Source organism: Ochotona princeps, chromosome 6 (genome assembly GCF_030435755.1).
Source record: "Ochotona princeps isolate mOchPri1 chromosome 6, mOchPri1.hap1, whole genome shotgun sequence".
Taxonomy (NCBI): Eukaryota; Metazoa; Chordata; class Mammalia; order Lagomorpha; family Ochotonidae; genus Ochotona; species Ochotona princeps.
The window spans coordinates 10649626-10671440 of record NC_080837.1 but is presented as its reverse complement, the minus strand read 5'-3'; the positions used below and the strand labels follow the sequence as shown (position 1 = coordinate 10671440).

Below are 21815 nucleotides of genomic sequence, written 5' to 3'. Positions count from 1 at the left end.
CCCACAGCTGGTTCAGCCTGGTGCTCCACAGTGGCCTTTTAAAGCCAGGGAGGAGGTTCTGAGGGGGAGCACCTAAAAGCACCAGAGCCTATTGGCCCAGCCTCCTGGGAGTGTAGAGGCACATTTGCATCAAAAAGAACACTGGCCTCATTGACATTCTCTTCTTCCCCCCAGGAAACAAAACCACAAAGAAAAGGAAAGTTTTAATTCTGAGCCACTTTGACACTGAGGAACATTTCGGAGCCGCTAAAAATAGAGAGGAAATGGGTCTCTCTAGGTCCAGTCCGTGCCTGCCTTCCTCCATGCCCCCCCTCCCTGTCCCTGCCCCACTCCGCCCCTGGCCCGCCCCCACGGCCCACTCAAGGCCAACCCTGGCCGTGGGAGAGCGGCCCATATTCGGTGGACGTCCTGGCTGATGCCACGCAGTTCTGGAGCTGGCTGCGGCTGCCCTGCCAGGGACCCCAGCATGCCGGACCGCAGGGATGCCCCCCAGGAGAACCAGCTGGATGCCAGTGCAGGGACCACCCAGGACAGTCTGGGATCCAGGTAAGGAGGTGGTGGGGCCTGAGGCCCACTGGGGACTCAACTCTGCTGTGTGAACCTGGGCAAGTTGCTGTCAACATCTGCTAAATGGACAGGGAGGGCTTCTGGAAGAGCCATGGGACAGAACCAGCCCCAGATGGGGGACACTGGTTGGTGCCCTGCAAGGGGACTCATGACTTGCTGGTCTCTTCTTGGGCAAGGTCAACAGCAGTGCAACCCACTGCAGGCTCAGTGGGTCACATCTCAGAGTGTGGATCTCCTTCCTTTAGAACATTCCCGTGTCTCTTTGGGGCTTTTGGCAGGGGGACAATGACAGATAAGGTCAAGGCAGCCAAAGGACCTGGCACCCGCCAGCTGGGTGGCCTTGGCAAGTCCCCGCGGCCTCTCTGGACTGCAGCTTCCCATGCACGTCCGCGAGCAGTGGCCAAGGTCTCCCTCCGGCTCCTCCACAGTGCAAATGTATTCTAGCCGACCATCAGGCCTGCTTGGGCCCCAGCTTGTCTACCCAAGAAATTGGAGGAGGCAAAGGTCTCAAGATGAAAGGGCTGGGAGGCAGATATGCAGGGGGACACAACTTTGGGGAGGCTTGGCCAAGGGCAAGAGGGGAGAAGCTTCTGACCAGAGCACTTGTGTAATTAGGAGGGCCAGGAAGAGGATGGGACCAAGATGGTGGATGTGGGGACACCACAACACTGGGAGCTATGGGCTCTGGGTGGGCACGGGACTGGGTAGGGGGAGGGTAGAAGGGAGCGCGAGATTAGCTGGCAGGTCAGAACCCTTTGTAGTCAGGGTGGACGGAATTGTCTACAGTGTCCTTTGGCCACAGTCCCCGCTGGGGGCTGTGAGGGAGGGAGATGGAGCAGGGTGGGAGGAAATGTACCATGCACCCTCCCCAAACCAGCCTCCCCACCTTTCAAAGTGCAGGACCCCTGCCTGGCCCCAGACCACCCTGCAGAGGGAAGGAAGTCCTCCCAGGGGATCGGGGGTGAACAGGGCCGGAACCCAGGCCCAGAGCCTCAGCATTCCTCTGTGGGCAAAGGAAGAGAAGACACCTGCCACGCTGGTGCTGTGGGAGAGTCAGGTGCACCTGTGAATACGCTGGCCAAAGCAACCGGATCCTGCCACAGCCCCAGCATCCCAGACCATGGGAGGACAGGCCCCTGCCATGGCAGGGGACGGGGGCAGGCCAGCGCTGCTCCTGCCCTGCTCTGCAACTGGCTGAGACATTCTCTCTCTCTGAGCCCTGTTTACCCCATCTGCAAAATGGAGGAGGTAAATCTGCTGCATCAGGAGAACCTCTGCTGGCCCTTAGGCTGTGGTCTAAGGAGGGGCCATCTGTCAGGGCCAGAGGATGAGGCCAAGGGGGCATCCTGGGAGGCAGAAACACAGCAGGTGCTGGGGAGAGCCTGTCTTGGGGGAGATGGGTCTGGCTGTAGCCAGGGGGAAACAGACCTTGGGGAGGCTGGAGGCTGGGGGACAGGAGAGAGGGCCCCATCTGGCCTTCTCTGTAGATTACATTCACCAGAGCTGCCTACTCTTCCAGCATAGCCTGTCCAAAGATCGGGTACTGGTGGGACTTCCCCCAACATCATCACAGGTTGCTCCCAAAACTTCCAGGGACTCCAGGGAGTGAGCTCCCCACCTTTGGGGTGCAGTCACAATCAGTGCAGTTACTTGGGTGTCCTGAAGGATCTAGAACATTCTAGGCCTCCTGGTCCCACCCTCTCTGACTTGCCCATGACCCAGAAACATGGTGATTGTTTATTATCTTCAGGTCCTGGTGTCTTCATTGCTGTAGTGTCTTTACAGACTCAAAATTTCTTCTGGGTAAGCAGCCAGGCATTGTGATAAGCATGTGGATGTAGTACAGGAAAGCAAGTGCTTAAGCAGTCCACCTACTCCTGAGAACGATGGGACTTTAGCAGTAAGAAGATGAGCCCTTGTTGAGTTGTAATTGTCACAGGCATCACAAGGCATAAAACACAGTGGAAATGCATCCGTGCTGTGGACGTGCATGCCTAAACATGACCAATCAGATATTTTATATGTTATCACAATCATACATGCTTTTGAAATGTTGCACTTTCTAAAGATTTATTTCACTTGTTTCAAAAGCAGAGTTACAAAGAGAAAGATTTAAGGAGGAAACATGATCTTCTATCTGCTGGTTCATTCTCCCAAATGGTTCTAACAGCCACAGCTTGGGTCAAGTCAAAGCCAGGAGCTGGGAGCTCTATCCAGGTCTCACATGTGGGTTGCAGGGCCCAAGCTCTTAGGCTGTCCTCCACTGCTTCCCATGACCATTAGCAGGGAGCTGGATCAGAAGTGCAGCAGCTGGGACTAGAGCCAGCATCCAAATGAGATGCTGGTGTCGTAGGCAGCAGCTGCTGTGCCACACTTGTGACTGTGTTGTTGGTAATATTTTTGAAATTTATTTTGAAAGAATTATGGAGAGTGAGGGGGGAGAGAGAGAGAGAGAGAGAGATCCTCCTTCATTTCTGTTCACTCTCCCACTGGGTCCTAAGGCCAACACCAGGCCAAGAGCTTCTTCTGGGTCTCCCATGTGGTACAGGGGCGTTAACGTGAGCCACCCTCTGCTGCATTCCCAGGCTAGCTCCGCAGGGGGAGCTGGGTCGGAAGAGGAGCATCCAGGATTTGAATCAGCTCCCGTATGAGGATGTCAGCTTCACAGGTGGCAGCTTTACCTGCTGTGCCATGGTACTGGCCACAGGGATTTGTTTTTCCTTGGTACACTAAGTCCAACTCATTCTGTTACAACATTCGTACGCTGTAAATCTACTCTGACTTGGGTATCTCCGGGACAGGGAACTCACTCTTCATTCCTGCAAAGACAGTTTCATCTTGGGTCAGTGGCTGTGGTACCAAGCGTTCTCTCGCACCCTGGATCCTGTAAGACATTCCCACGTCCTGGCTCATTAGTGAACCCTGGTTCCCTGCCAAGGGTCCATGAGGAACACTTGAGCTGAGAAAACATTTTGGAAACTTTCAAGGTTGTGATCATGTGAAGGACAGCGAGGGCTGCTCTGACTCTGGCCCCAAGATGTCAAAGCCAGGGCTATGGGGCAGAGTGTAAAGCTGCCACCTGCAACATCAGTGGTGTCCCATATAATCACCAGTTCGATTTATGGCTGCTCTTTTCTGATCCAGCTCCCTGATAATGGCCTGGGAAAGCAGGTGGCTCAAGTACTGGGACCCCTGCACCGCATGCAAGAACCAGAAGAAGCTCCTGGCTCTTGTCTTTGGGGAGTGCACTAATAGATGAAATCCTTCTTTCGCTCTGCCTTTCAAAACGAGGCAGTCACAGTCCTGCCTGGATTTGAACATCTATGACAGGTGTGGCTGCCTCCCTCACTGTATTGCATTGCCCGCTTCCACCCGAATACAGCTCATCTACAACTTGATCATCCATTATCCTTCCTGCAAGGGAGTGAAATTCCTGTATACATCTCCTGTCCTTGTTTTCCAGGATACAGCCCTGGCAATCAAAATTGCTGAGTCTGAAGGTGTGTGAGTGTGTGTGTGTGTGTGTGTGTGTGAGTGTGAAGAAACTGCCAGAGCTTTCTGAGGTAGATATGGTGGCATTTCCATGTCTGTCCATTCAAGTTCTTGCTGCTTATGCACATTTCAGCCATTCTGGAGGGAGAAGAGAGATGGTTTGGCATGATTTTTTTAAGTTTTTTTTTAATTGCAAAGTCAGATATACAGAGAGGAGGAGAGACAGAGAGGAAGATCTTCTGTCCGACGATTTCATTTCCCAAACAGTCACAATGGCTAGAGCAGAGCCAATCCGAAGCCAAGAGCCTGGAGCTTCTTCCGGGTCTCCCACTCAGGGGGAGCGTACGAAGGCTTTGGGCTGTCCTAGACTGCTTTCCCAGGCCGCAAGCAAGGGAGCTGGATAGGAAGCAGGGCTACTGGATTAGAACCGGTGCCCATATGGGATTCCAGCGCATGTAAGGCAAGAAGTTTAGCTGCTACGGGCCCTTGGCATGATTTCTCTAGTGATGAGAATGTCTGGAGTGTTTTCAAGTGATTATTGCTAATTTACAAAAACTCTAGGGCCTGGCGCCGAGGCCTAGCAGCTAAAGTCCTCACTTTGAACGCACCAGGATCCCATATGGGTGCTGGTTCTAATCCCGCCAGCTCCCTGCTTATGGCCTGAGAAAGCGGTCGAGGACGGCCCAAAACCTTGGAACCCTGCACCCCATGTGGGAGACCCACAAGAACTCCTGGCTCCTGGCTTCGGATTGGTGCAGTACTGGCCGTTGCGGCCACTTGGGGAGTGAATCATTGGACAGAAAATCTTGCTCTGTTTCTCTCTTCCTCTCTGCATATCTGACCTTGCAATAAAAATAAAATAAATCTTTTTTAAAAAATCTATTTATTTACTTATTTGAGAGGCAGAGAGAGAGAGAGAGAGCGCTCTCATCCATGGTTTACATCCCAGTGCCCCACAGCAGCCAGAGCTAAGACAGGTCAAAGCTGGGAGCTGGGAACTCAATCTGGGTATCCCGTGTGGGTGGCAGGGAATTATGTTCCTGAGTTATCCCTGCTGCCTCCCCAGGTCTGTGTGAACAAGGAGCTTCAATCAGGATCCAGCGGTAAGACCAGAACTCAGGTATGCCAGCGTGGAATACCTGACATCTACACTGGACCCTTTATTCCAACATGTATTGACTTACTGATTTCAGAGTCAGGGAACTACCATCCACAGCTGGGACCAGACAGCTGAGAGCCAGGGGCTCAACCCATGTCTTCCATGTGGATGGCAGGAACGCAATCCCTTGTTGCAGCACCTGCTGCCTTCCCAGGGTGCACTTCAACAGGAAGCTAGAATCAGGAGCAGAGTGGGGACTTGTGCAGTTCTGGTTCCTGACTCCAGTTTCCTGCTGATACAGACACCAGGGGCAGCACATCCCTACCACCCACGTGGGATGTCTGCAGTGGGCTCCCAGCTGTGGCCTGGCTGTGGTGGGCTTTTGGAGAGGAAGTGAACTAGTAGGTGGAAGAATTCTTCATCTAGCACTCTGTATCTTTCTCCCTCTGTCTTGCAAATTTTTTTTTTTGTAAATTCTACAAATGTTCAGCATAAAACTATGTGAGGAAACTTCAAAAACTTCCTGAAAGAATGGAATTAAAAGGTAAGTTTGGGGCCTGGTGCAGTAGCCTAGTGGCTAAAGTCCTCATCTTACTTGCCCAGGATCCCATATCAGCGTTGGTTTGTATCCCAGCTGCTTCACTTCCCATCCAGCTTCCTGCTTGTGGATGGGTGCTTTTCCTTGGGAAAGCAGTCAAGGATGGCTCAAAGCCTTGGGACCCTGTACCCATGTGGGAGACCCTGAAGAAGTTCCTGGCTTCTGGCTTCAGATCAGCTCAGCTATGGCTGTTGCACCACAAAGGGAGTGAATCATTGGATGGAAGATCTTGCTTTCAGTGTCTCCTCCTCTCTGAATAACTGACTTTTCAATAAAAATAAACAAATCTTTAAAAAAAATTAGTTTGGGAAAGGCCATAGTATCATGATAAAGCAAGCTAAACCACCCCATGTGGGGTCAGCATCCCATATGGGCGCCAGTTAAGTCCTGGCTGCTCTGTTTCAAATCCAGCTCCCTGCTAATGCACCTGGGAAAGCAGCCAAAGATGGTCCAAGATCTTGGGCCTCTGTACCCATCTGGGAAACCAGGATGAAGTTCCGGGCTCCTGGCTTCAGCTGGGGACCAGCTGCAAACCTTCTTGACTTACCTCTGACCCCTGCAGGAAGAAGACCCGCTAATCAGGGACCAGAGACAGTGGAACCCTTCAGTGTCTCTGTTTCCAAGTGACCTCTGTACACCATCTCCAACCTAATGACTTGCAGGTGACCCAAGAGAGTCAGGGGCCAATGCTTCCATTTCTGAAGTTTGTATTTGTTTATTTGTTCATTCTCCCTGAAAAGCGTAGAGACGGGGCCTGGGGGAGATTGTCCATCCACGGTTCACTACATAAATGTTGAATGACCTTCTCCTGTCTTTTCTAGGTTTTTAATTATGCTTTAAAGGTTGGTTTTTTTAAAAAACCAAATATGATGTTAGGGGGATTACACATGTTTTTCTGTCCTATTGTCTCTTCCTTCTTCTCAAGGACTCAAATGAAATCTACATCAGGTCACTCAAAATTGTTACTAGGTAAGATATAAAGCAGTTTCACTGAATATAAAAATACACATAAGGGTTAGTGTAATGGTGTAGCAGATTGAACCATTGTCTATGACACCAGCATCCCATATGGCCACTGGGTCATGTCCCAGCTGCTCCACTTCCTAGTCGGTTCTCTGCTAATGGCCTGGGGTAGGTAGCAGAAGATGGCCCAAGTGCTTGGACCCCTGTCACCCATAGGGGAGACCCAGAAGAAGCTCCTGGTTTTGGCTTGTCCTAGCTCTATCTGAGGAGATAGAGAGAAAGAGAGAGCTTTTTTATCCACTGATGACTCCTCGTCATCAGTGGATAAAAAAGCTCTCTCTTTCTCTGTAAATCTGCCTTTCAAATAAAGAAGCAAATGTATTTTTTTAAGATCTATTTATTTCTATTGCAACATCAGTTATACAGAGAGGAAGATTTTCGTCCGATGATTCACTCCTCAAGCGGCCACAAGAGCCGGAGCTGAGCCGGAGCTGAGCCGGAGCTGAGCCAATCCGAAGCCGGGAGCCAGGAAATTCCTCCAGGTCTCCCATGCAGGTGCAGGATCCCAAGGCCTTGGGTTGCTCTTGACTGCTTTCCCAGGCCACAAGTAGGGAGCTGGATTGGAAGTGGAGCTGCCGGGATTAGAAGCAGTGCCCAGATGGGATCCTGGTGCATCCAAGGTTAAGGACCCTAGCCGCTTGGCCCCTGCTCTAGGCCCAATAAACAAATGTTTTAAAAATAAAAAAATAAAATGAGGACCTGGAGCAGTAGCCTAGCAGTTAAAGTCCTCGCCTTGTACACGCTGGGATCCCATATGGGCACCAGTTGTAATCCCAGTGACCCCGTTTCCCATCCAGCTCCCTGCTTGTGGTCTGGGAAAGCAGTGGAGGAAGGCCCAAAGCCTTGGGACCCTGCACCTGTGTGGGAGACCTGGAAGAAGCTCCTGGCTCCTGGCATTGGATTGGCTCAGTTCCAGCCGTTGCGGCCGCTTGGGGAGTGAATCATCTGATGGAAGATCTTCCTCTGTGTCTCTCCTCCTCTCTGTATATCTGACTTTCCAATAAAAATAAATAAATCTTTAAAAAAAAAGAATGGGGAGATAAACTTTTTTAAAAAATAAAATGAAATGAAAAATTCAAAATAAAAATGTAATGGCTTCACTGAGTTTAATTCACCTGTTTAAAGTAAATTATCCCATACTAAGGTGCTTGGGTTTACACCCTAACCCTGCTTCCTATTCTGATTGATGCTGCTTCTTTTTGTTTTTTAAATACTTTTTTTTTAATTGGAAAGGTAGATTTACACAGAGGAGAGACAGAGATCTTTTCATCTGCTGATTCACTCCTCAAATGTCTTCAACAACTGGAGCTGCGCAACTCGAAGCCAGAAGTTTCTTCCAGGTTTCCCACAAGGTACAGGGTCCCAAGGGCCATTCTATACAGCTTTCCCCAGGCCACAAGCAGGAAGTTGGATGGGAAGGGGAACAGCCGGGACACAAACCAGGGACACTGATGTTTTTAGTGGAGAATTAGCCAGTTGAACCATCATGGCAGCCCTTGATTCCAGCTTCTTGGTAATGTGCACCCTGGTAGTACACCCTGCCACCCACATGGGAGACCCAGATGAGGTCCCCAGCCCTGGCTTTGGCCTGGCCCAGCCCTGGCTGTTGCAGGCATTTGGAGTGTGAACTGGCGAATAGAAAATCTCTGTCTCTCTTCATCTCTGATTCTTGGTCTTTCAAATAAGTCAAAAACAATAAATAGCTTGTAAAGAATATTTTAAAAAATAAAGTTAAAAAAATTTAGTGGTGTTTGAATTTTTAAACCATGAACACAATCTGTTTTTGAACATTTCATCATTTCCCGTTTCTCTTCAATCTCCTCAGCTCTAGAAAAGATCTTTTTTTTTTAAGATTTATTTATTTTTATTGCAAGGCTAGATATATATATATATAGAGAGAGAGGAGGAGAGACAGAGAGAAATAACTTCCGTCTGATGATTCACTCCCCAGGTGACTGCCAGTGCTGCAGTGATCTGAAGCCAGGAGCCAGGAGTTCTTCCGGGCCTCCCACAGAGGGTGCAGGGTCCCAAGGCATTGGGACTTCCTCAACTGCTTTCCCAGACCACAAGCAGGGAGCTGGATGGGAAATGGGGTTGCTGGGATTAGAACCGGCGCTCATATGGGATCCGGTAGTGTGCAAGGTGAGGATTTTCGCCCCTAGGCCATGGCACCGGGTCCAAAATCTGCTTTTTGTCCCTAACTGTCTGCTTTGGACATGTCATTTCCATGGGCTGCCAGGATATCTGACCCACGGCAACTGACTTCCTTCCCTTGGCTTGTCTTTGAGGTTCGTCTCCCTTGCTGCAATGCCTATCAGTACTGCAACTTCTTTATGACCACATAGTATTGTGTTAAAAGTCATATGCTGTAGCCTTATTCATCCATCGTTGGATTGTTTTCATCTTTGGACTGTTACAAAAAAAATCATGCACTGAACTTTTGCCTCTGAGGCTTTGTGTGGAGACATGTGTTTATTTCTCCTGGATTTCCTGGGGATAACTGCTGAGTTGCCTTGGAACTCTACACATAACATTCTGAGAAACTTCCAGAAAGGTTGCCAAAATAGGGAGTGTATTCCCCACCCCACCTCACCCCTCAGCAGCATGGAGGCCTCTATCTCCCTGTCCATGGACTATTGTTTTGGGTACTAGGTGTCTGTGCCACCAGATACAGACTGTGTCGTCACTGTGGTTTGGATGTGTACTTCCTCATGACTGACTATATTGAGTAACTTCGTTTTTTTAAAGCATTTATTTATTTTTATTGGAAAGTCAGATATACAGAGGGGAGACACAGAGGAGGATCTTCCTCCGATGATTCACTCCCCAAGTGGCCTCAACGACTGGAGCTGAGCCAATCCGATGCCAGGAGCCTGGAGCCTCTTCCGAGTCTCCCATGCGGGTACAGGGTTCCAAGGCTTTGGGCCGTCCTTGACTGCTTTCCCAGGCCACAAGCAGGGAGCTGGATGGGAAATGTGGCTGGCCAGGGTTAGAACTGATGACCATATGGAATCCTAGCTCATTCAAGGCGAAGACTTCAGCCACTAAGCCACCACACTGGGCCCTATATTGAGCAACTTCTGATGCACTAAATGTTTGTATCATTTTGTATGTCCAAGGAAATTCTCAACTCCTGTTTCATTTCTATTAATTGTCCTTTTTATTTTGATTGTAGCAGATCCTGTGTTTTGGATATAATTTTCTTACCACTTACCCAATTGGGCCATGTTTTCTGTTACTCTGTGAGCTAACTTTTCATGTATTTTCTTTTATTATTTTAAGATTTATTCATTTTTATTACAGCCAGATATACACAGAGGAGGAGAGACAGAGAGGAAGATCTTCCGTCCGATGATTCACTCCCCAAGTGAGCCACAACGGGCCGGTGCGTGCCGATCCGAAGCTGGGAACCTGGAACCTCTTCTGGGTCTCCCACACGGGTGCAGTGTCCCAAAGCTTTGGGCCGTCCTCGACTGCTTTCCCAGGCCACAAGCAGGGAGCTGGATGGGAAGTGGAGCTTCCGGGGTTAGAACCGGCGCCCATATGGGATCCCGGGGCTTTCAAGGCGAGGACTTTAGCCACTAGGCCACACCGCCGGGCCCAACTTTTCATGTATTTTATAGCATTACTTAAAACACACAAGATTTTAATTTTGGAGAGCCTGGTATGATAGCCTAATGGCTAAATCCTCTCCTTGCATCCGCTGGAATCCCATTAGGGTGCTGTCAGGAGCCAGGAACGTTTTCCAGGTCTGCCACATGGGTGCAGGGTCCCAAGGCTTTGGGATATTCTCTACTGCTTTCCCAGGCCATAAGCAGTGAGCTAGATGAAAGTGGAGCAGCTAGGACATGAACTGGTGCCCATATAGGATCCCAACGCCACAGTAGGAGGCTTAGCATGCTATACTGTGGCACTGGCCCAGATTTACCAACAGTTTAATTGCTTCACAATTTTAAGTCTTTCATAGAGACTGAGTTAGTCTGTGTGTGTGTGTTGTGAGGAAGGGGTCCAACTCCCAGTTTCTCGGTATGTGAGACACAATTGCTCATTACCCTTCTAGATTGACTTGGCATCCTGAGAGTCAGTTCACTGTAAATTTCCTCTGATTTTTCTGTTTTGTTCCATTCATCTGTTTGCTAATCATACTCTGTTATGTCATTGCTTCGATGGATGGAGGTTTGTAGCCTACATCAGAAACTGCATGTCCTCCAACGCTGTTCTTTTGCAAGACTGTTTCGTGGAGCCAACATTTAGCTTACTAGTTAAGTGTGAGTTATGTGGGCATTGTGGCACAGTGGACTAAGCCACTACCTGGGACACTGGCATCCCATATCAGAGCGCCAGTTCAAGTACTGTCTGCCCTGCTCCCAGTTCAATTCTCTGCTAAAGCAGCAAAAGATGGCCCAGGTGCTTGGGCCTCACCAGCCGCGTGGGAGACCTGATGCAATTCCAGGCTCCTGAATCCACCCAGCCCAGCTGTGGCCATTTCAGCCATTTGTGCTGTAAATAAAAAAATTGAACATCTCTCTCTCTCTTTCCCAAATATAAATCTTAAAAGAAGATAAAAAGGGAGGGCAGCACAGTAGCCTAGTGGTTAAAGTCCTCACCTTGAATGCTCCAGGATCCCATATGGGTAGCAGTTCTAATCCTGGCAGCCCCACTTCCCATCCAGTTCCCTGCATGTGGCCTGAGAAAGCAGTTGAGGACAGCCCAAAGCCTAGGAATCCTGCACCTGTGTGGGAAACCCGGAAGAGGCTCCGGACTCCTGGTTTCGGATTGGCTCAGCTCTAGCCATTGTGGTCACTTATAGAATGAATCATCAGATGGAAGATCTTCCTCTGTGTCTCTCCTGCTCTCTGTATATCTGACTTTGCAATAATAAAAATTTTTAAAAGATCTTTAAAAAATATAGAAAAAAAAAAGCCAATGCTTCGTGAGATCATCCCACATCAGATCATCTGGTTCAGTCCCCAGCTTCAACTCCCAATTTCGCCTTTCCTGTCATGCACACCCTTGGAGGCCATGGTGACAGCTGCACGCAGGGCTCCCTGCCACCCACCTAGGAGACTTGAATTGAGTTGTGGCTCCTGACTTCAGCACAGGCCCAGCTCTGGTCACGTGGCCATTTGAGGATTCAATCAGCAGATAGAATCTTTCTCTTTCAAATAAACTATGAACTTTAAAAAGGTTGTTTTGGCTCCTCTGAGTCTCTTGAATTTTCACGTGGATTTTAGGAGCAGCTTATCAAAGTCTGCAAAGGAGCCAGCTTTTGTTTGGACAGGGCTGGTGTTGGTTCACACAACAGCTTGGGGAGTGTTACCATCCCAACAGTCCCACTCACATAATTTCTTTGTTATTTCTTTTAAAAATCATTTTCTTGGGTTGGTGACTAGTTCTCCACCTCCAAGTGTTGGCATCCCATATGGGCACTGGTTCATGTCCTGGCTGCTCCACTTACCATCCAGATCCCTGCTTATGGCCTGGGAAAGCAGTTGAGGCTGGCCCAAGTCCTTGGGACCCTGCACCTGCATGAGAGACCTGAAAGAAGCTCCATATATATATATTTATATATGTTTGTCTTTGGAAAGGTAGATTTACAGAGAGAAGGAGAGACCAAGAGAAAGATCATCCATTTGCTGGTTTGCTCCCCAAATGGCCACAATGGCCAGAGCTGAGCTGATCTGAAGCCAGGTGCTAGGAGCTTCTTCTGGGTCTCCGACAAGTGTATAGGGTCCCAAGGCTTTGGGCCATCCTGTACTACTTTCCCAGGCAGAAGCAGGGAGCTGGGTAGGAAGTATAGCAGCCGGGACACAAACTGGCACCCATATGCAATCCCGGTGGATGCAAGGCAAGGATTTAGCTAACAGGCTATCGTGCTGGGCCCAATAAATCTTTTTTTTTTTTAAATCCTTTTCTCTCTATACTCTCTTACAGGGCTTCTATTGTCTTTGTCCTTAATTTCACTCCTTCTCTGCTGTACGCCTTCTCTAGCTTGTTGTCTGCTGATAAGCTCATCTAGTGACTTTTCCATTTCAGAGATGGTACTTGTCTTAAACTTGGCATTGGTCAGTCGAGAGTCTTACATCTGTGCACCAGTTATGTCGATTTGTCCTTTGAATTCTTATGTGTTTCTGAAGAGCTGTTGTGAATTCACAACATCTGTGTCCTATGAGGATTTGTTTGGAATGATTACTTTTTTTTTCTTTTGTTCCCATTTGCGACTGGTCCAGGTGTCTAGTCATTCTGTGTTGTGTGCTGCATAGTATGGACTGAGGGGAATTGACGGCAATCAGGAGTATGTGAAGTTGAAGAGTTGTTAAATGCATATACATTCAGGGCCAGCACTGAAATGTAGTGGGCCATGCTTCTGCCTGCGATGCTGGCATCCTGTATTCTGAGTGCCTCCCAAATGGGCACTGGTTTGTGTCCTGGCTTCTCTGAGACCAGTTCAAGTTCAGCTTCCTGCGAAAGCAGTAGAGGGTGGTTCAAGTCCTTGGGCCCCTGCACTCACGTGGGAGACTCAGAGGCAACTCCTGGCTTCTGGCTTCGGTTTGGCTCAGCTCTGACTATTGCAGCCCTTTGAAAAGTGAGCCAGCAGACAGAAGACCTCTCTCTCTGTCTCTCCTTCTCTCTATAAATCTGCTTTTTCAAATAAAAACAAAATAATTCTTTTTAAGAAATACATGCATGTTTAACTAACATTTTTAAGCCACCGTGCTCTGTCTTTGCCAGTCAGTTGTGGTTGGTAAAGTCTTGTGTTGAGGAGGCATGTGGATGGAGCTGGGAGGAGTGTGTGAAGGGGTAAGAACATGAAATCTGGACCCGGTCCACTGAACTTTGCATTTTGACTCTCCCTTTCACCAGCGTGTAACCTTCAGCAAGTCCCTCTTTCTCTGCCTCAAGCTTCTACTTCCTCATCAGATGGGATTACAATTTAGTGCCTATTTGATAAGATTATTGAGAAGGTTCAGTGAGCTAACATATGTAAAACAATTGGAATACTGCCTGGCAGATACCATGTAAATGTTAGCTGTTGGCTAGAAAAAAAAAAAAAAAAAGCAAAATAAAATCCCTTTATAGGGGTAGGGGATCCTCTGAAATCATTTGGTTGGGTGGCCTTGCCAAGGCAATGGGCAGGTGGGGACTCAAAATTCCAGAAAGCAACAACAGGTTCATCTCTAAGGCTACAATTCTGAGTGGGCAATGAATGAGGCTATAAATGTCCAAATGGCCCTCAGTAGAAAAAAAGGACTCCCACCCCTGCAAGAGAGCAGTCTCCTGCTGCTGTATAGCCTGACCCCTGCTCAGGGTCTTCCTGTCTTCATCATCCTCTTCAGCCAGGTTCTTGCCCAATCTCATACCCCTGAAGCCAATCCTGGGCTGGGGGAGAAGTCGGGTGTCCCAGGCTGCAGGAACCCTCTGGGACCAGCAGGCTGTTGGCTGTAGGTATTCCATGGCCAGCTCCCTTATTTGCCAGCAGCAGGCAGTGGGCTTCGGCTTCAGCCTCTGGGACACTCCAGGCCCTGGCAATTGGGTTAGAAGCGAACTGGCTGGCTAGACTGCTCCGCCCACCGAGGCAGGGGCCCAAGGAGGAGCTGCCATGGGTCCTGGGAGATGATGAGGCCTCCTAAAAGCATACTACCCTTGGGCCTGTGTCATCTTGGGAACCAGAGTACCTGGCATTGAATGCATTCCTCAGGTGCTGCTGGTGGGGAGAGTTAGCGGGTAATGATCTGCTTTCACAGTTTTGAAGAGACTCTGGGTCCCCAGCAGGTCACTGTCTCTGCCTGAGGCCCTAGGGCTGTGAGCCCAGCAATCAAGGTTTGGAGTGGCCCACAGCCTGGGTCTATAGCCAAGGCCTTGCTGTACTAGCTCTTCCAGCCCCTCCCCAACCCCCCAGCTTCCCTATTGCCCAGGGCCCCTGCCATCTGCCTCACATGGAAGATTCCAGCTCCTGCCCTTGGGCAAGATTCCTCTAGGCTCACAGAACTCCCTTGCCCCACACTCCATTCCAGTGCCCCACGGTGACCTTGACGGTGTCTTTGTCAGTCCCAAGGCTTTGGGTCATCCTTGACTGCTTTCCCAGGCCACAAGCAGGGAGCTGGATGGGAAGTGGAGCTGCCGGGATTAGAACTGGCGCCCAAATGGGATCTCGGCACATTCAAGGCGAGAACCTTAACCATTATGCTATCGCGCCAGGCCTGTGCCCATCATTCTTAGACCACATCCAGGCTTCTTCCCTCTACTGCCCCCAGCACATGCAGGCATCGACACAGCATTCCTGGCGCCAGGTTCTGGAAAGGAACGATCACAAAAGCAGCCCCCTGGTCCCTTAGTGCTGAGCTCTCTGGGAGGGCATGGGTTGGGGAAGCTCCAGGAGGAAGCTACCAGAGGGCTTCCTGGAAGAGGTGGTTCTGCAGAGAAATGGAAAGGGAAAACGACATATGCCCAGGTCCACCTGACTCTGGAAAGATCTATGTGCTGGCTTTCTAACTATTAAAGTTTTCAAACCACTTTGATTTTTTTTTTTTTTTAAGATTTGCTTTACTTATTTGAAAGTCAGAATTACAAAGAGAGGGAGAGAGAAAACAATATTCTATCTGCTGGTTTGCCCTCCTAAATAACCACAAAAGCTGGGGCTGAGCCAGGTCAAAGACAGGAATCTGGAGCTTCTTCCTGGTCTCCCATGTTGGTGCAGGGGTCCAAGGATGCAGGCCGTCCTCTACTGCTTTCCTAGGTCAAAAGCAGGGATCTGGATGGGAAGTGGAGCAGCAGGGACTCAAATCAGTGCCCTATGGGATATGACACAGTGTTAGCCCCCAAGTGGTTTTTTAAAACTTTTTTGTTTATTTGAAAGGGAAAGAGTGAGAGGGCACACCAGAGAGAGAGAGGGAGAGAGCTGTCACCCACTGATTTACTCCCCAAATGCCTTCAAGGAACTGTCTGAGCCACACCAAAGCCAGTAGCCAGGAACTCAATCCAGACCTCCAGTGTGCATGGCAGGGAAGACGCACTTTAGCCTTTACCTGCTGTCTCCCCAGAAGGTGCACCATAACAGGAAATTGGAGTGGAGAGCAGAGCCAGGACTTGAACCCCAGGCACTTGAGACAGAATGGCAGCATCCCCAGGGTCATCTTTCATTGGCATCATGCCAAACACCTGCCCCAACTTCCTGGGTGAGGAAAGTCCACGAGGGGCAGAGGCTGTGGGTACGGGTTCCCAGCTTGTCTGAGGTGAGTGAGGCCATCCCTACCACCGTCTCCAGCCCTGTGAGGCCCAGTGCCCATGGCTCAGCGCCAGAACAGGAGTGGAGGAGAGGGACAGGCCCACCTAGGTTCCTAGGGGGGATTCAAGCTGTGTGTTGATGGTAGAGAGAGTTTCCAGCAGGTGCATAACCCACTGAAGGCTCAGGACCAGCACTCCAGAGTCAAGGCGGCAGTGGGCAAGGGTGGCTGGGAAAGGCAGCCATGGGAATTGGAATGTGGCGAGGGGCAGATCCACCCTGAACCAGGGCTCTGGCATTGATCGCCACGTGCAGTATGGAGATCTGCCTCCCACCCCCCATGAGATTCAGGGCCTTTTAAAACCCCCCTGTCCACAGCAACGCCTTGCCTTAAAATAGGGGCTTCAGAATCCACCCCCTCATCCCGGCCATGGCTGCCTTGGTTTTTTTACTACATTCAAGGTCCTCCCACCACCCCTGACACAAGCTTGCAGGTGGTGATTGGAGAGGAAGGGGTGGGTGCACTTCCCAAAGATGCCCAGTCGCACACTTCAGGGAACTGAAGCGAGGTGGGTGGGAAGGGGCTCTTGGCAGGTAAGGTGTCTGCTTTGAGAGAATGCTGGCGGGAGACCAACTGCTGCTAGCAGCCTGCTGGCCAGGCCTGGGAGCAGAGGCGGGAGGGGGAGGGGCACGAGAAGGCCAAGTTCCAGGTGTGGGGATATCTGTTTTTGGGGAACAGGGGCCCTCCTGAGGCGGGCACCAGAATGAGGGCTGGCCGTTTTTACGATGTTAATAAAGGGTAAACCTCAGCAGGCCAAGGTCCTTCTCCTGGCCTCCCCCACCACATCCGGAAAATGGGTCCATTCAGGGAAAACAAACAAAAAACCCTTGCCCAATGGGGGTCTGAAGAAGAGACAAGCTTGACATGGCATACGTGATTAACAAGGTAAAAGTGGTTAAACAGGGCCCGGTGGCGTGGCCTAGCGGCTAAAAGTCCTCGCCTTGAACGCCCTGGGATTCCATATGGGCGCCGGTTCTAGTCCCGGCAGTTCCACTTCCCATCCAGCTCCCTGCTTGTGGCCTGGGAAAGCAGTTGAGGACGGCCCAAAACTTTGGGACCCTGCACCCTTGTGGGAGACCCGGAAGAAGTTCCAGGTTCCTGGCATCGGATTGGCGCGTACCGGCCCGTTGCGGCTCACTTGGGGAGTGAAACATCGGACGGAAGATCTTCCTCTCTGTCTCTCCTCCTCTCTGTATATCCGGCTTTCCAATAACAATAAAATTCTTTAAAAAAAAAAAAAAAGAGAATGGCCCAAGGCATTGGGACCCTGCACCCGTGTGGGAGACCTGGAAGAGGTTCCAGGTTCCCGGCTTCGGATCGGCGCGCACCGGCCGTTGCGGCTCACTTGGGGAGTGAATCATCGGACGAGGATCTTCCTCTCTGTCTCTCCTCCTCTGTGTATATCTGCCTTTGTAATAAAATAAATAAACCTTTAAAAATAAAGTGGTTAAACACACACACATGCCAGCTTCCCTCCCAGCCCCAGGGGGACCCCATGCCACAGGGAGGAGCACCTCCCGAGGCTCCGCCCAGGATCGCTGCCAAAACACTGCTTCCCCGACCGGCACCGGCAGGTCCCTCACCTGCCTCACACCCCTGTTATGTAAGCGTCATGCAGGTGGGCAGCTGGGACCCGTGCCAGGTGGGTCAGAGGTATCTGGGGCCACACCTCACCTGCAGCCCGGGGGCGGATTGGGGCGGGTCCCCACGCTATGCCCAACCCCACTGCCTCATCACCCAGAACCTGGGGCACCGCGGCAGCCGGCTCCCAGACGCACCATGCCTTAGCCGCATAAGAGCGGAGGGGTGCGTGCCGGCTACCTGCCAGTGCCCTGCCCAGGAGGAGGTGAGTGGTGTGGCCCCTCTGGGCGAGTCCCCGGGGTTGGCTGGACGTCAAGTCAGAAAAGAGAGCTGGCCAGGTCCTGATCTTTGAGGGGTGACTTTAATAAGCGCTGTGTTGTCGCTTTGGGTGGTGGTGAAGAGAAGCTGGCTTCCCCTGCTTGGGGTTTTTAAGCATAGGGGAAGGGTTTAGGTAAGTGCCTTTTCTCCAAGTTTTTATAAGGCACGTTCTCCCATCTGTGCCTCCTAGGTTGGCGAGAGGTGCCACCTGCTAGACCTTGACAGGGGGCAGAGAGCTGAGGCCAGAAGCCTCCAGAAAACAGGAATCTGCAAAGATGAGTCCCTGGGGGAACTGAGAGGCCACAGCCGGCCACCTCCAGGGGAAGGAGTGTGCTGTTGTTCACCCTGTTGAATGTCCAACTCACTGGGGAGTAAATTCCAGCCAGGTGCCTGGCCCCAGGAGTGGCAGAGGCACTCCCAGGAAGGACGACAACTGCCCCCGTCTGTGACTCACTCTGTGTGTCTCTGTTGCAGGGCGGTTCGGCTGAGCCGGGCCTCTCTCAGGTTCCCGTGCACTCCCGGGCCAGCACGCGGGGTGTGGCCGGCCCCCCACCCCAGCCCCGGGAACCATGCCAGAGGTACTTCTACTCAGGGCTGCCGCCTTCAGCCTAAGGTCCGTGTAAGGAACCAGGGTTCCACCTGCCACGCAGTCCCACCCTGCCCCACCGTGGCCTCCCAGCCTACCTCCCCCAAGGAGTGCCTCCACTCCTACCCACCCCAGATGGGACTTGGGGCATCTCTTCCCCAACTCCGTCATCCTCTCTGGCTTCCTATTACTTCCAGGAGACCCTTGAGAGTCCACAGTGAGAGCCAACTCACTCCTAAGCACATCCACCTCCCCACAAAGCTGAGGTTCAGAAAAAAACAGTGACCAGTCTGGGGCCACACAGCTTATCCAATATTTTGAGCCTGGATGGGTGAACTTCAGTTCTAGGCAGCTTCATGCCAACACTTCCAGAGTCCAGGCTTCGGGTCTTCCAGGCCTGCAGGCAGAATCAGGAGTGACCCCCACACTCTTAAGCAGTTTACAGAGCCTTGGCCAGCCTTCCAGGCTCAAACCTGGAGCATCCCAGCTACAAGGGCAAAAAGGAATTGAGGAAAAATTTAGGAGGACTTCCTGAAAGAGGAGGGAAAGGAGCTTTGAAAAGCTTTGGGTTCAGACAGTCCCCATGGAACTCCTCTGGCAGAGGATGATAAACAGAGAGGTCACTCGGGGCTCTCCCAGCCTCCTCTGCCTCCCCCACACAGATTTGCTCAGACACGCCCTTCTCTGGCGGGCTTGTCTGGCTCGCTGCTGGGTAGAAGCAAAACCAGTTGCTTTTGCTTTGCTCCATGCACTGGAGCCAAGGGTGTCCCAAGGCCTCGTCCTCACCAAGCAGAAGGGCCATCCTTCCGGGTTCTCACCATCTGCCTCAGAATTGCAAATTCCAGATGGACCCCTGGTGCCTGCTCCTAACACCAGCTTCGTGCCAGTGCAGAGTGGGGGCCAAGGCAGTGGGTGTTGGTTCAACTAGTTAGGACCCTTGCCTATGTGTGGGGGATCTGCATTGAGCCCCTGACTCCTGCCTTTGACCAGGTCCAGTCTTAGCTGTTGTGGGCATTTGGGGAAGGGAGGATAACCCAGTGAATGGCAAACACACGCTCCCTCTTTTTCAGTTTCCATCTCTTTAAGTGTGTATTTTTCCATCTCTCTCTCAAATAAGTAAGTACATTTAAAAGATGTATTTATTCAGAGGTGTGTGTGTGAGAGAGAGAGAGAGAGAGAGAGAGATGGAGAAAGAAATATTCCATCCTCTGGTTCACTCCCCAGATGGCTGCAACAGCCAGGGCTCCGCCAGGCTGAAGCCAGGAGCCTGGAGCAGCATCATGGTCTTCTACATGGGTGCAGGGATCTTAGGACCTTGGCCATCCTCAGCTGCTTTAGCAGAGAGCAGGATCACAAGTGGAGCAGCCGGGACTCGAACCTGTACTCCATTACAGGGTGGCAGTGTCACAGTTGTAGCTTATCTCACAACTTCACAATGCCAGTCCCAAACAAACAGAACCCTCCCTCCAGCGTACTCCTTTTGTCAAGGCTGGGGACCTGCTCTGCGACTTCTGCCAGCTTTCGAGGACACTGCGTTCCAGCAGGGGAAATCTTCCGGAAAGACCGGAAGAGATCAGTCATCACTGTGGGCAGAGGCACCGTCACTCCCACCACCACCACCTGGGACAGATCCTCACCTGGGGAGGTCACCCGCCGGCCACCTGTCCCTCCCAGAGTAGCCGCAAGCTCAGAAACTCCAGCTTTCTTCTACTCTGCTTCCTGGGAGGCAGCAGGTGGTGGCCCCAGTACTTGGGTTCCTGCCCCTAATGTGAGAGACCCGGATGGAGTTCCTAGTTCCTGGCTGTGTTAGGGTATTTGAGGAGTGAAGCAGCAGGTGGAAGATCTCTCTCTCTCTTGCTCTCCATCTGGCTCTCGCTCTATCTCTGCCTCAAATCCCCAAGGCCCTAGCAAGGGTGTGGTGGGGGGACAATGCAAGCTCAGCTCATTTGGAAATGGGTTCTCCACCATCTCTCCATCTGCGCATCCCACAGAAGCGAGCATGAGCCCGAGGTTCTCCTGGCACCAATAGCAGGACCCAGGGTGTCCTGGCACCCAGGGTGTCCTGGCACAGGACCAAGGTCCACTGCTCCTTGAAGAGATGGGAGAGAAACCCAGTGGGGCTGCTAGGCAGGAACGGGTAGAGCCCCGAGAGCTGGGACGCCAGCTAGCACCAGGACTGCCCGCCCTCAGTCCTCCTCCCCTTGTAAACAAGCAGGTCCCAGGCAGGTTTGGCGCGCAGCTGCCCTTGACTTCCCTGTGTCGCCTTTGTTCAGCTCTTGTAAAACCAGAGCCCCGTGACACACAAGTGTCATTAGTGCACTGGTGAAGGTTTTAAACACAGACTCTAAGGCCTCGTGTGGAGGCAGCAGTGATGGGGGCAGATTACAGCCTGGGGTTAATTGGCAGGTGGCCCTGCAGCTGGGATTCCCAAAAGGCTCCCAGCCAGCCCCACTGTCAATCAAGGCCAGGATGGAGCCTGGTGGGTAAAGGTCACGGTGCTGCATATGGGGATCTGCGCCCTGGGCACATGTTCCCTCAAACTTCCTGTTGGTTGCCTGAGTCTGGAGCTCTGAGTCACATCCCAGCCTTCTTTATCCGCAGATGGCTCTAGTTCAGGTCCTGCAGCAACCAGAGACAGCCCCCTAAAGACAGCCTTTTCACCTTTCCTCCACCTGCAGCAGGTTGCCATAGCAACCTCAAGGTTGTTCAGGCCTCCTTTTCCAAGTTCTGGACCAGGGGCCACCTCAGCACCCCTCACCCTTTTCCTTCTCCCAGCCCCCCACACCACCCTTCATAACCACCTGATGTCTGTCTCAGGTTCTTAAACAGACGACTGCCAGGTGGGCCCAGGTGTGTTGGCAAACTTAGTTTGAATCTGCAGAACCACCAAGGAGTCAGGCCGAATGTGAGAAGCAGGTAATTGGCCCAGCTTCCTGGGGGCCGACACACACATGGGACTCCCCAGAGCCTCAGGATGTCCTAGCCTTGGGGCTGCTATGACCAGCTGCCCAGGTTGTACACTGCACAACCACAGTGGGCTCTGTGGAGTCAGCCAATGCCTGGCTTTGGGCAATCCAGCAGCGCTGTACAAGCCTGAGGTGTGTACCCAAATGCATGTGCTTGCGTCCCCCAACTTCCCAGGGAGGGTTGCAGCATGGCCAGGTGCACCCAAAAGAGGAATAATACTGAGGGCCAGTGGGGCTGAGCTGAGAAGAGAAGCCCAGAGACACTTGGAACTGTGGATGACCAAACCTGGAAGACCATGGG

The 21815-nt window shown here is 51.5% G+C and overlaps 1 protein-coding gene across 3 annotated transcripts in view; it reads left to right on the top strand.

Moving 5' to 3' along the window:
* The first annotated feature begins 382 nt into the window (after nucleotides 1–382).
* The window catches only part of ACSBG1 (acyl-CoA synthetase bubblegum family member 1), a 41481-nt gene continuing 20048 nt past the window's right edge, over nucleotides 383–21815 (top strand). The window contains exons 1-3 of one of the 3 annotated variants that reach the window (XM_058665564.1): nucleotides 17867–17909; nucleotides 18437–18575; nucleotides 21366–21464. In XM_058665564.1, the coding sequence (XP_058521547.1) occupies nucleotides 18532–18575; nucleotides 21366–21464 (143 nt within the window). In that variant the 5' untranslated portion in view covers nucleotides 17867–17909; nucleotides 18437–18531. Of the gene's footprint in view, nucleotides 547–17866; nucleotides 17910–18436; nucleotides 18576–21365; nucleotides 21465–21815 lie in introns of those variants that run through there. The other 2 variants (XM_058665565.1, XM_004577907.4) reach the window with 2 other exon arrangements.